This window comes from Equus caballus, chromosome 13, assembly GCF_041296265.1.
Source record: "Equus caballus isolate H_3958 breed thoroughbred chromosome 13, TB-T2T, whole genome shotgun sequence".
Lineage (NCBI taxonomy): Eukaryota > Metazoa > Chordata > Mammalia > Perissodactyla > Equidae > Equus > Equus caballus.
In genome coordinates this window covers 50529993-50544378 of record NC_091696.1, presented here as the reverse complement: position 1 = coordinate 50544378, position 14386 = coordinate 50529993, and the positions used below count along the sequence as shown (strand labels likewise).

At 50.0% G+C, this 14386-nt stretch overlaps 1 protein-coding gene and 1 long non-coding RNA gene across 3 annotated transcripts in view; one reads left to right on the top strand and one right to left on the bottom strand.

Moving 5' to 3' along the window:
* The window catches only part of TRAP1 (TNF receptor associated protein 1), a 54719-nt gene extending 52929 nt beyond the window's left edge, over window positions 1-1790 (bottom strand). The window contains exon 1 of the mRNA XM_005599008.4: window positions 1608-1790. Within this exon, the coding sequence (XP_005599065.3) occupies window positions 1608-1683 (76 nt within the window). The 5' untranslated portion in view covers window positions 1684-1790. The remainder of the gene's footprint in view (window positions 1-1607) is intronic.
* A 1-nt stretch (window position 1791) lies between these two features.
* Window positions 1792-13577, top strand: LOC138917180 (uncharacterized). Of its 2 annotated transcripts, XR_011424840.1 has the most exons (4): window positions 1889-2356; window positions 8035-8219; window positions 9573-9696; window positions 12045-13577. It is a non-coding gene; the product is annotated as an uncharacterized lncRNA (long non-coding RNA). The 2 variants fall into 2 exon arrangements; XR_011424842.1 differs by lacking the exon at window positions 9573-9696 and having other exon boundaries at window positions 1792-2356; window positions 12045-13574.
* The last annotated feature ends 809 nt before the right edge of the window (window positions 13578-14386 follow it).

Below are 14386 nucleotides of genomic sequence, written 5' to 3'. Positions count from 1 at the left end.
AGCCAAACTACTATACAAGGATGAGGGCAAAATAAAAATCTTGTTAGACACAGTATGGCTTAGAAAATTTACAACCCAAAGAATTTTTCTGCAAAATGAACACAAGGGTATACTCTGGTAAAACAGGAAATAAATCCCAAAAAGAAGGAAAATGATGGATACAAGCAACAGTAATAAAACTCACAGTTGTCTTATTTGTTAATGCATGTTATTTAAAAAATCATTGTTTAAAAAAAGACTACATCAAAGTTTAAAACTCAGGTAACAGAAAAAAGTATGAAAGATATGAAGAGGAAATTTACAGAAGATACACAACTGGCCATTAAACAAATAAAAGCATTCTTACTGACTAGTATCCATGCAAATGTAAATTAAATAAGACATAGCTTTATAAACCACCGGTTTGGAAAAGGTGTAATACACAGTGTTAGAGAAGATGCCTTGATATAGGTAGTCTCATTCCTTGCCTATGGGAATAAAAATTCATAAAGTCTTTTTGGACAGCAATTTGGCAAGATCAGCTAACATTTCAAATATGCAAAGGCTGTGAACCATCAATTCTCAAACTCGAATTCTGTACTTCTAAAGAAATGCCATACATGTGCACAAAGATTTAAATACTCGCCCATTCTACACAGCATTGTAACAACCAAAGAACCCAGAAATAATCTTTATTACGTCCATTAATATGATATTAAGTAAATAACGACATGTCCATAATATAGAATACTAAGCAGCCATTGGAAAGCCGTGGACGGGTGCAAACTGACACGAAAAGATGTGTAAGCCATGCTGGGAGCTTTAAAACAAATTCTGCAGCACAAGGCATATATGGTTTAGACCTTTCTACTTAAAAACAGTTAAATATGTCTATTTATACGTGTGTGTAACTGAGCGTGCAGAGACTGGAAGGAAGGCTCAGACGTCCACCCGTGGTTACTTCCGAGTGGGGAGAAATCAGAGATTACGGTCATTCTATTTTTCAACATTTATTTGAGTACCTACCAATTCCTGGCCCTGCCCATACGGCGGTCAACAACCCGGAGTCCACGGGCTGCACATAAGGGCCCGGGGTGCCGGTTTTCAGCGTGGCTCGCGGCCGTGTGCCGTGCCGGGAGGAGTGGGCACTCGGATTTGCGCCGAGTACACAAGTGGGCAAGTGGCTCATGCATAACTCGTGTACAAAACAACCCGGGGGCGGGGAGGAATGAAGGCACAGCTAAGGGGGCTTAAAGGAGCACCCTGGTGAAGTCCGTTCCCAGCGAACACGCGCCCTCCGAATTCACTCCCCGAAACTGCCTTCGCGAAGCTCCGCAGCGAGAAGCGCGCGCCCCCGCCTCGCCCAGGCCTGAGGAGCTCGGCAGAAGCTCCTGCTGGAGTCCCGCGGGCCGGGGCACAACCGCGTTACTTGGAGGGGGACCTGGACAGTCCGGCGCGGGGCTGAGCCGGGTGAAACCAGGTCGCCCTGAGCGCTCCTGGGCGCCGCTCGCCGCGCGCTGGGCGCACCAATCTCACAGAGTCCTCCGCGCCTCCCACGGAAAAGGAACGGGCTCGAGGCCTCAGAGGGCCCCGCACGTCCCCGCCACCGCCCGCCCGGCCGCCCTCACCTCCCGGGAAGGCCGCCAGCGCCGGCGCCCGCAGGCGGCGACCCCACAACAGCAGCGCTCTCAACTCGCGCGCCATGTCCGTCCTCCCGAGCGCCCAGCTCAGCCACACGCAGCGGGGGCGGGGCCAGGGCGGGGCCTTCCTCGGGCGCGGCGCGGTGACGTCACGGCACGCGCCGGGCTGCCCGGTCCGCTGCCTGAGCCAGCGGGTGGCCGGGGGCCTCCGTAGCGCGGGCGCCGCCGGCCCGCGCTGAGACAGTCGGTCCTGGGGACGGGGCCTCCTTGACCTTGTGTCGTGTTGTCAAGGGCGACGGGCCGTGCGCTCAAAGCACTCGCCGGCTGCCTGCAACTCAGTTTGTGCATCCCTAAAATGGGACAGATGTTCGGGCCCAACCTGAGGGTGTGAAAGGGCGGTGCCCGGGCAGAAGCAGTTAACAGCTCTGGGGCTTTGTAAGTCCCGGGCCGCCAGTCCAAGCCGCTGGAAGTCAGTTTCTTCCAACCAAGGACTAAAAGGACTGAAAGGGAGAATTTCAGGCTTGACTCTACGCCAAAATGTGAACTCAGGAGCCAACCCCACCTAAGACACTGGGCGTATTCATTCATTCCAGTTCCCTCGCCCCGCTGGAGATAAAGAGCATAGTGGGATTCAGACGTCAACTCCCTTTCTCACAGAGTGTTCCAAACCGCGGAAAATGCAGATTCTCCGGCACCTCCTGAAGTGAGGCCCAGGCCGCTCCCCGGGTGATTTTGAGGTACACTGCTGCCACGATCCAATAATTGGACGAAAAAGTTACTCGAGACTGGGACAGGAGCTGCAAAGTACAGGAGCCAGGAGAGTGTTCCCCTTGGGACCTGGACATGGTTGGGGCGCTGGGAGGGGGCGTGCCAGGGAAGCTTCCACATGCAAGCTGTCAGGATGACCCCCAAGTTCCAGGCTTAAGCAATTAAGAAGGGGAACAGAGGTGGGCAGATTTGGATGGAAGAGTTCTCTCACCTCTCAGCCTCCTGACTGGCCCAGTGTTCTCTCTACGCAGCCAGATCATACAGGGTCCTCCAGTGGTTTCCCTGCACACTTAGAATTGATGTGGATTAAGGCTGCCCCAGCTAGAGAAGCCCAAGGTGACCTGGCCTACATGCCAAACTGTATGACCCGGTGGATTTTTTTTTTTTTTTTTTAGATTTTATTTTTTCCTCTTTCTCCCCAAAGCCCCCCAGTACATAGTTGTATATTCTTTGTTGTGGGTCCTTTTAGTTGTGGCATGTGGGACACTGCCTCAGCGTGGTTTGATGAGTAGTACCATGTCTGCGCCCAGGATTCGAACCAACAAAACACTGGGCCGCCTGCATGGAGCGCGCGAACTTAACCACTCGGCCACGGGGCCAACCCCCCGGTGGATTTTTTTTATGGTATGAATTAGGGCTGCCCCAGGGAGAGAAGCCCAGGGCATCCTCACCTACATGCCGATCTATATGGCCAGATTCGTATCTAAAAGTTATATGACCGCACAATAACCAGACTCCATCTGCACTGAAATCATTTAATGACTTTTTACATCGTCTTTTCTTTTTCCAGTAAAAAATAAGTCACGTACCCATGCCTTATAAAATTAGCCCTAACCCTCAACTCAGGGCAGCAGCAGGAGCTCTGACTGCCCATGGGTCCTGTCCCCATGCAGCAGCAGCAGGAGCTCTCACTGCCCATGGGACCTGTCCCCATGCTATTCCACACTATTCTCTAAATAAGAAGAGCACTACTGCCAGGTCTTGAAAGTCCAAGAAATCTTTCTTTCGACTCCTCGGCTCACCGACCCCGCATCATAATCAGTTCCAAACCTCTTCTGCCTTGGCCCCCAGGCCCTGCATTACCTGAGCCCTGCCTGCCTCCCTCACCACACTCCAGACACACCAAGCCCATCACAGGCAGAGCTGTTCCTAGGATGTCCCTGCAGCTACTCCGGGGGGGAATTGAGGGGTCTCAGCCTCATATTTCATTTGTTGTTCACTTCACACAGGAAACCAGCTCTTTTGTAAGAGCTGCCCCGTTGGTCTATGAGGCAATAGCTCTAGTATGCAGAGCTCTTTGACTTTAGGAAGTGAAGTGGTACTTGGCAAAGGCAAGAGGGAACCTAGGCTTCAGTTAAAGATGGGGGGCCTCTGCCCAGACAGGCAGGATCCAGGCTCCAGACACACCTCCCAGGGCCTTCCATCCTCTCTTGGCCTGTGGCCTTTAGAGACATTCCCTCAGTCACAGATCTTTGCGATACTGGGTCCTCTGGCAGCCCGGGGAACAGGGGCTTTTTAAGGTGCCCAGGGATCCAAGAGAAGTCTTGAGAGGAACATGGGCAGATTTCAGCGTCTATGCAGATAAGGAAATTGGAAGAAGGGAAAAATGATTAGAAGCAGATGTACCTGAGTTGAACTGTGGGAGACTGGCAGAGAGCTGGTTGGGGAGAGGAGAGAGAGAAGCAGAGGAGGGGAGGGGAGGCGGAGACCCCCCTGGGTCTCCTGACCACTACAGTGGCCACTACGAGGCTGCCCATTCCTTCTCCAGAAGTCACTGTGATGCGGGGTCGGTGAGCCGAGGAGTCGAAAGAAAGATTTCTTGGACTTCAAGATCTGGCAGTGGTGCTCTTTTATTTAGAGAATAGTGTGGAGTAGCATGGGGACAGGACCCATGGTCAGTCAGAGCTCCTGCTGCTGCCCTGAGTTGAGGGTTAGTGCTAATTTTATAAGGCATGGGTACGTGACTTATTTTTACTGGAAAAAGAAATGATGTAAAAAGTCATTAAATGATTTCAGTGCAGATGGAGTCTGGTTATTGTGCGGTCATATAACTTTTAGATACGAATCTGGCCATATAGATCGGCATGTAGGTGAGGATGCCCTGGGCTTCTCTCCCTGGGGCAGCCCTAATTCATACCATAAAAAAAATCCACCGGGTCATATAGTTTGGCATGTAGGCCAGGTCACCTTGGGCTTCTCTAGCTGGGGCAGCCTTAATCCACATCATAAACCCCCCCTGAACCCATTTGGCCCTGAAATCTTTTGGGGACATGGACGATAGTCAGTCTTCTGTAACTACTTCCGGCTGTACAAAGTCGTAGCGCTGTCCCTAAATGGGGCCATAGGTAAAGGTAGGAGGTTCAGCGGACCGGAAGACTGGGCCCGTGGAGTCCAAGGCTGACAAGGCATCCAGAGCCTCTGGAGATGAGAGAATCATTTGACGAGAGGTGGTCCAGGAGGTGAAACTTTGTTGACATGCAGAAGACAAACAACGAAACAGACAACAAATTATAATAAGAAATACAAGCAGTATGATTAACCCAATGAATAGGTTTTGATAGCAGTCCAGAAACCTGGTCCTGACCAGGAGTTCAACCAGTCATTTAGAGATAGGGCAGGGTCAGACATGGACTTAATTTGGTGGCAAATATCAGATAGGAAGCTGGAGATATTTTGATGGTAGTCAGGAATATAGACACAACATCCAGTTTTTATAATGGCACAGGTGCCCCGCTGTGCTACTGTCAAGACATCCAGTGCCATTCGGTTTTGGAGGACTGCCTTACGCATTTGGGATACTTTTAAATCGAGCAGCGAAAGACTATGTTGTGTATCATTTAATGCCTTCATAGTAAATTTGTTTAGGACTTCCATGTGAAAGATGACACTTTGGATTCCTAATTGGGGAAGGAAAATTGAGGAAAGATGATCATACCAGTGGAAGACAGAGCGGGTCCAGCGCTGTTGCAGGTTGGGTAGGTTAGCAGGAGGAGTAACTACAGTAAACGTAGTTCTACCTTGCATCCAGACGAAGCCTAGAGTGCATCGTCCAATCCATCCAGGTGGCAGCCAAGGCCATAAGTTGGAGCCACATAGCCACCGAGTGCCATTAGGGGCTAACCAACGCGTGCTGGGCCGTCTATCCCAGTCAGTCCCAAACCAATCAGTATTTTTTAAGGTTATGATATGAGAACACATATGACAGGGAATTTTCCCCATAGGTCGGGTGCTATTAGGCCATGTATTACAGGTGTGATTGGTTTGTTCCCAACATAGAGTGGCCTTTTACTGAGTTGATCACTAGTAGGAGTGAGCCAAATATATTCGTCCCAAATTTGATATAGTCCATCCTGTGTGTATCGATAAGTTGGGGACTTTACCTTTGGAACTTGCTGTTTATGATCCACCTGTGACAAGGCAAATCTAGTTAGTATTTGGGCAGTAGTGTTGAAGGAAAAGGTTTGCTTGTGGCCAGGGAACTCCCAGGTATCAGAGATGGATGGCCACAAGGAAACATTATGATTAGTAACAGATGAATCTTGCAGAAGAGAAGAGCTAGAGTCTAATATCCATGAATGTGTACTATACCTTCTACTGAAACAATTTTTTCTCTCTAAAATCACCCTCATTTTTATAAAAGATAGCCAAATTAAGATTAACTGGTCTGCCAATTATTTACATAAGTGCAGCAAGAATAGTAATTGATTATACAGGCTCTTTTAAATCTGCTTTGCTGGAATTCTTTTATGAGGAATCTCAGATTGAACTGTGAAGGCCTCTCGAGGCCAGAAAAGCCAAGCCAAGGACTTGCCGTCAGATTTTCCCTGTAGTACCTACAGATTTGGGTGGATTTCTCTCTCCTTGAGTTCCCCCCAAATATTCTGAGGTTCCTTGCACCGGCCAGACAAGCAAGCTTCCTTACTTACCGGGTAAGATTGCCAGAATCTCTGTAAACAAGGTACCAGGCCCATATTTCCAAGTGGCTTTAGTTCCAGAAAGTCCAATCTTTGTTCCTGAAAAGCTGTGTTGTCATATCTGAGCCTGTATGTTTCTCTCAAATATGACATTCCAGTCAAAGCCTTGGTAAGATAACCAATGTGTCCTGTTATAAGGAGACCAAATTCTTATTGAACTTATGCAAATAACTATATTGCCACAAAATAACCATACTCACAAAGAGTTTCCAAATTCTGGAGGGATCAGGTAGGGAGAAAAAGATAAATGTTTCAATTTTGCTCATAAAGGTATAATTTCACTAATTGCTGTAAGTCATAGTTAGCATAAGAGAAAAGATTTCCTTAAATCTGAGAAAACAAAACAACACATCAAAACTCAACAATATTTCAAACAGAAGTCGTAAAAAATTATAATCATCCTCCTCAACTGCCTTCCCCTGAGGTGAGGTGAGGGCTGTGAAAAATACTTCCTGCCTTATTCACAACAGCCAGAAGGTAGACGCAACCCAAGTGTCCATCAATGGATGAATGGGTAGACGAAATGTGTTATATACCTACAGTGGAGTATTACTCAGACTTGGAAAGGAAGCAAATTCTGACTCTTGCTACAACATGGACAAACCTTGAGGTCATTGTGATCAGTGAAATAAGACAGTCACAAAAAGACAAATACTGCATGATTCCACTTATATGAGGTACCTAGAGTCATCACACTCATAGAGACAGAAAGTAGAAGGGTGGTTGCCAGGGGCTGGTGGGGGGGTAATGGGGTATTAGTGTTTACTGGGGACAGAGTTTCAGTTCTGCAAGATGAATAAAGTTCTGGAGAGGGCGGTGGTGATGGGCGCACAACAATATTAATGTATTTAATGCCACTGAACTGTACACAAAAATAATTAAGATGGTAAATTTTATGTTCTGTATATATTACCACAGTTTTTTAAATTTTTAATTTATTTTTTGCTGAGGAAAATTAGCCCTGAACTAACATCTGTGCCAATCTTCTTCCACTTTATATGTGGATCACCACCGCAGCATGGCTGACAAGTGGTGTAGGTCCATGCCAGAATCCAAACCTGCAAACCCAGGCCACTGGAACAGAGTGCGCCGAGCTTAACCCCAATGCCACTGAGGCAGCCCCTACCACTGTTTTTTAAAAAAATGCCCACTGCAAAGAAAAACCAATTTCAACTGCCTCCCTTTTTCTTCATTTCTTTGTTCAAGGCACCAATTTCTGGGTGAACTTCTCCCCTCATCAGGCAACGTCCTGGGAGTTCCCAGAGGAGGAAAGGCTTGTGGCTGAAGGATACTTCTTGGCATGGAAAGGTCCCAGGGATGATGGGATATTTTCCCCCACTTAATGGACCCTCTTGTAAGGCAGCTTATTTTTAAAGCTAAAAAATGGGGGTGGCAAGGAGAGAAAATCCCAGACGGTCCTGCAGACACTGGGTGTTGTCTGAAATCTCTTCTGTAGCTGTCTTAGTGTTCAGGCCTTGGAGCAAGGACTTCCCCTGGCAGACGCAGACCTGTGCAGACCCTCTCTGGGAGAAGGGCAGCTGCAGCTTCAGAGGCAGTAACTCTCCCTGGGTTTCCAATGCATCAAACGTTCAAATTCAGAGAAATAACTAATGGCCTGGTGGCACCTGCACAGGGTTTTCTGCATTCGCTAATGTCTTTTTCACCCTTTGTAGGACTTTGACACCAACCCAGCATGGATTGGAACTCAGAAACCTCATATTTTGCTGATTCGCTTGACAACTATCTCATTCTGTTTGATGAATGCCAGTCCTCTGCCAACTTCAGAGACCTGTCCGAGGCAGCACAACTAGATATGGCAGGAACCCGGGCTCTGACCCCACGTACACATGTGCCGATGGTGAGTTTTGGCCAGAAGCAAGACCTGTGGCCCTTCATGGAGGCAGCTGTAGCCACTTAGCAGGACCTGGCCTGGAACTTACTAGAACATTTTTTGTTTTTTAAAGATTTTATTTTTCCTTTTTCTCCCCAAAGCCCCCCGGTACATAGTTGTGTATTTTCAGTTGTGGGTCCTTCTAGTTGTGGTATGTGGGATGCTCCCTCAGCATGGCTTGATGAGCGGTACCATGTCCACACCCAGGATTCGAACCAGTGAAACCCTAGGCCGCCGACGCAGAGTGCACGAACTTAACCACGGGGCTGGCCCCCTTTTTTTGTTTTTTGAGGAAGATTAGCCCTGAGCTAACATCTGCCGCCAATCCTCCTCTTTTTGCTGAGGAAGACTGGCCCTGAGCTAACACCCGTGCCCATCTTCCTCTACTTTATATGTGGGATGCCTGCTACATGCTACAGCATGGCTTGCCAAGTGATGCCATGTCCGCACCCAGGATCTGAACCGGTGAACCCCGGGCCACTGAAGCAGAACGTGTGAACTTAACCGCTGCAACACCGGGCCAGCCAACTAGAACTTTTCCACTTTTACTTGATGACTCTGAGGCTTTTTCTCCAAATGGCTCATTCTGCTTTGCCAGTGGCCTTTTTTTTTTTCTGCTGAGGAAGACTGGCCCTGAGCTAACATCTGCTGCCAGTCTTCCTCCACTTTATATGTGGGTCACCGCCACAGTATGGCTGACAAGTGGTGTGGGTCCATGCCCAGGATCCAAACCTGTGAACCCCGGCTGCCAAAGTGGAGTGTGTAAAACTTAACCACTACATCATGGGATCAGCCCCTGCCAGTGGCCACTTTTAATTCACCAATTAAGGACACTGGGAATCTCACAAGTTGATTCCACAGACTCCCACATTGTAGAGCTGAATGGACGCAAAGCCTTTCTTTTCATCCCACAGCATCAGCAGTCAGTCTGGTGCCCTCCAGGGGGCTCCCTGGCCACCCCATGGCTGGGCAGCCCTTAGCAACCCCTTCTCCTCACAGGCCCTTCCACTGTGAACACCGTCTCTGCTCCCTGCAGGGGGGGCAGGAGGGGCCATCTTAGTGGGTTCCCAGCCTCCCCATCCAGCATGATAAATGTAAAACAGAGCTGAGTCTGGACAACCACAAAAGATCCCTGCAGGGGCCTCCTCTGAGAGGTTCTGGCTCTGGGGAAGGCAGAGTGGAGGAGGAGGCAACCTCTCCCCCTGCATTTCTTCCTGGAAATTTCTCCTATGGGATACCACTGGGTGAACTAACCTCGAGGGCATTTTGAAAGAGGCCTTCCGTCCTGGCAAAGAGCTCAGATCACACTTTTTTTTCCAGCTGTGGATGATGCCATTTGAGGCAATGGAATAAAGAATGCCCACCACATCTTAAGTCTACCACGTCTGTTGCTTATGAGAAAGAAGATAAATGAAAATTAGTTTGGTCTGAGAGATGCTACAGGGTGAAAAAGCAACTCTGGTCTATGCGTGCTTGCGTGCAAGTGCATGTGTGTGTTCTGGCCATGCCGAAGGCCCTGTGATTCCTGGAGCCACCATTCTTATCTGACGCCTGTGGGGAGCGGAGAGGCTGCCTGGGGAGGCTTTGCCTGCTAGCAGGCCCCTTCTCTGCTCAGCATGGCTTCCTGGTGGCTGCAGGGCCCCATCCCTCAAAGGCCTGCTCCATGCTGGTGAGGTCCCGCCTCCCTCAAGGACTGGCCCTTTGTCTGGGCGCCATGGACCTCTACTCCAGACAGAGCCCCTGCCCAGGTGGTATCCTGAGCAGCGCCTGGGGTCAGACCCCAGCAGGTGGGTGGCTTTCACAGAGTTCCCCTGCCCAAGACTGACTGCGGCTCCTCAGGTGTAAAGAGCTTCCCTTTCGTCAGGATCCTCTGGTCCAATGGGATATCGGAGGGCAGGGTGGAAATGCAGACCATTGGGTATTTCCCCTGAAGGTGGCAACGCCCCCCAGGCACAGGGCAGAGGGGGCCGTGGTCCATCAGCATCACCAGTTCCCCTCTGAGTGATGGGTGCGGAGCCTGCAGTTCAGGAAACAGGAAGGAGGGGACTGAGCCGACACTTACTCCATAGGGTGCCGAAGAACGTGCAAGAGTGTGTTTTCTGTGGTCTGAGAGGCCGGCTGGGGAGCGAGGCGCCCATCCTACTTCTTGGGAAAAACAAGCACGACATGACTCCCTTTTTTATTTTCCTCACAATCTGCATTTTTTACAAATGTACTTCACAGTCAGGATGCACCTCTTTGTCCCTTGGGGGCAAACAAAACAGCGGGGACGTTCTTTCCAGGTAACTCAGGGTTTTAAGCCCACAGTGGCTGTTTGCAGCTTGGGTCTTGCTTGACTCCTGTCCCATCCAGAGGACCTCACGCTGCCAGTGGTCCTGCCACATTCTTATTCAGGGATTTGAGGAAGGCAGGAGGCCCATGAGGACAAAAGGTGACAGAAGCTTCCAGCTCAGAACGAATTCTGTGAGGCCAAAGAGCCACTTGACCAAACCCCTTTTCCCTACACCCATGTGGCTGGGGAACATTAAGACTAAAGCAGTTTCAAAGTCAAGATAGTTTGTTCTTGGTCCCTGATAACCTTGCGACTCAAAGTGTATGAGGGCCAGCAGCAGCAGCCTCACCTGGGAGCTTGTTAGAAACTTGGAAACTCAGTCCCCTGCCTGGCTCCCCAAACCCACTGAATCAGGATTTTAGCAAGACCCCAGATAGTCCACGTGCATATCAGAGCTGGAGAAATGCTGTCCTGAGGAATACACACAGTGTCAAGAAGCACGTATGCTTCCTAAACTGCGGAGCACTGTGCAAGGACCTGAAGAGACATCTTCCTCATTTCCAGAACCAACTGGGTTCAGCGCCCTGGCTTGGAGCCCTAGCACCATTTAGCACCTTTCTCCGGGAGTAGTTTGTCTCTATCAATTGAGTTCTCCGAGGGCTGGATCTCAGTGCCTAGGATCCACTCAACAAACATTTGCTGAGTGAACACACTCGGTGCTTCAAGAAAGCCTACTTATTTTAACGTCAACTAGAAGCAGCAGGGATGTGTCGAGGGGGGAAGGATTCCTGAAGTTGCCTGTCCTGGAGGGAAAGGGGCCTTGGCTTGGTGCTCACTCACATCTTTCCGGCCATTTCTGACACTTGCTGCCCTCTCCCCACACGAGGACCCCTTCTCCCCACCCAGGAAACTCGAGTGTCTCTAGAGGGTTGGGAACAATGAGAATCGGCCTCCTGTGACGCTCAGTCCTCTGTGCTCCTGCCTGCAGTGGTCTAGCTTTCACTGGTGACACCAGTTCTGGCTGCTGAACACCTGTTAACTCTGAATGCCTCCCGCGTGGCCCCCGGCCTATCTCACTTCCTGCCCCTTTCTCTGCATCTCCTGGCTTTGGGAGCACGGCCATGACGCGAGCTTCTCCCGACTCTCCCTCCATCAGCAGACCCCTGCCACTGCCTGTGCAGCAGCTCATGAAACCACCCTCCCTCTCCTGTGGGCCCCAAACCTGTGTCCAGATGTCCTTCCCTGGGAGGGGAGCTTGAGGTGTAGAGTGTGGCTCAGGGCTGGGTGGCCCACATCTGCTCCCTGCTGCTGCTGAACTCAGGCAAGTCACCGCCTCCTACCTTGTGGCCAGGGCAAAGGAGTTAATACTTCATTTAAATGGCACTTGTTACCAAGAAGAATTATTTTCTATTCAGACAGGAAAGCAGAGTCTAGGGAGCTTGCTCAGGCTGAGGCTGAGGCCCTGGTGCCCAGTTACTGCCACAAGGTTGGTACTAATTCTTGATCCCTCGACCTCACAGATGCCTCAAGCCCCTGCTTCCTGGGACCTGAACTCTCACTCCGCAGTCTCTTCCTAATCCCCCTCAGCATCTGCGCCGCTTCCTTCATCAAGGTCTTCTAAGCTGTCAGCGCCCTTGGTGTTTTTCAGTTTAGTGAAGTAATTTCACAGTGCTATCAGTCCATCGGTCCTAGGAAATCTTCTACAGAAAGGTGCGAGCACGTGGGAAGCATCGTCTGCCCTCTCACCTACTCATCAAAGCTCCCCAGGCTTGTCTCTGTTAGCCTGGGAGCCACGTTCACTTAAATTTAGTATCTTGTAACTGACCTGCTTCCTTACTCTTGACTTTGCACCATATTACACTCCAGCAATGCAGTGGAATGAACATGGGACATCCTGGGAAGGGGCGATATGGCTTTACGATCCCAGGTGGACCTTGTCCCCATTCCTACCTGCTCTTGTGCATCTACCTGCTAAGGTGGCATGACTGTAGCGTTTACTTCCTGGCACTGTCCTTGGTTGAAGCACTTCCTGGTGGCACAATGGTTACCAACCTACACTCAACTCCTCATGAAAGGTCACTTTCCTTTTTCGGAGTAGCTTATTTGCCCATGCAGTGCTAAAAGCACGTTTTGGCTCAAATGAAATCCTCACTTCCATCTTATAGCAATCAGAAGAAGAAAGTTACCTGTCTCCCACCAGAGATCTTAGAAGCAGAAGTCTCTCCACCTTGTCTTATCCAGAGGTTGCATTCTATTCCTGTTTTTAACATGCTAGATTCCCAAAAACATAAACACATGCACTAGATGAACAACTGGGTCCCTTCAATCTTGTGATCGGCTGCTAAGCTATTTCTAAGGGTCATCAGCCAACTGGAACCATCTTTGAACCAGGCAATTTTACCAGCTTTTATTATAAACACCAGCACATTTCAAGTTTCCTCTTTTTGATCACAAATATAGGACTTTTTTCTTCTCCTCTTAAGTTTACAGCATGAGACATAGCATTGGGGCTTTCCAGCTCTCTTACAGAATTTCCTTACACCAAGCACAGGGTTAGCATTCACGGACCACACCCTTGGCTGCATCCTTTGGCATCTAGATTGCATGGGACGTGGACTCCAGGAGGATGTGTCGGTACCAAAGTTTTGGATTCCAGGACGACCTGAAAAGGATGCCTCCACTGACCACGTTAAAGGGCTGCACATCCCGTGGGTTGGCCGGGAGTTGCTCCTCCAGGGCCCAGACGGCTCACCCCTTCTTGTCTGAACACAGGCTTAGGGCCTTCCTATTTGGTGGAATTGTTTCAGAAGAGTGTCAAGGATGCGAGAAGCGAGCAGACTGAGCAAGGATGGCCAGATGGACACTGGAGGGCTGTGGCCTTGCTTTCCCTTTCTGGATTGGGTGGACAAAGGGGTTGGTGGTGCCAGACAGTGGTCTCCTTCTTACCTGGCTTAATCTACATTAAAACTCAAGACTCGAAGCTCTGTGTTAAAACTAGCATCTTAGAAAGTTTCCTCAAATTTAGATTCCAAAATCAAGTATTTTGAAAATAATGGAAGCTGCTTGGGCCATGATTTGTAAATTGAACACCACACCCCTGACCTGGGCTGCCGTCTGGTTGGGGGCATGCAGTGGAGAGGACTAACTCCAGCTCTCCCAGTGGGGGTCCTCCCTTCAGATGGGATTTGCACAGTATTCAGGAACTCAGGTGCCACCCGCTTAGTAAGGGCCCCTCAAACTGGACCCAGACAGAGGGGTGGGACCACGTGGTCCAGTGCAAGTGTCCCTCGAAGCTGGATGCCTCTTTCCACCACAGGAGGGCTGGAGGCCAGAGCTCCAGGTGCCTCCGCTCAGCAGCCTCCAGGGCAGCACTTCTGTTTTCTAGAGGGTGGAGATGAAGGGCCCGAGCTCCAACTGCCCAGCCCAGTGTCAGCGGCCACGGCAGGACACACTGCATGGCAGCATCCTCCCGTACTGAATCCACGATTTTGGGGGGGCAGGATCCAACTGCAGTCCCTGGAGCGCCCTGTGCATCAGTCCTGGGACTTGTATGTGGGAACAGGGTCGGCTAAGATGGGGGAGGTGAGCAGGAGGCAAAGAGCTGTTTCAGACCCATCTGTGTCCCTAACTCTGTGGGTGAAGCTCCCCAGTGAGCATCGAATGTGTGTAGCCATCACTGAGCTGACTGCTCGGCAGTCTTCCATGCCTCAGCTGAGCCCAGCTGACCCCACCCATGGCCACCAGGACCACGGCCCCCGCCTCTCCTCTACGAGCAAACAACCAGAATCATGTCTTACAAAGAACAGACTCCAAAAATATATATAAATAAATAAAAACCTTCAACATTCTTACAGGGATCTTA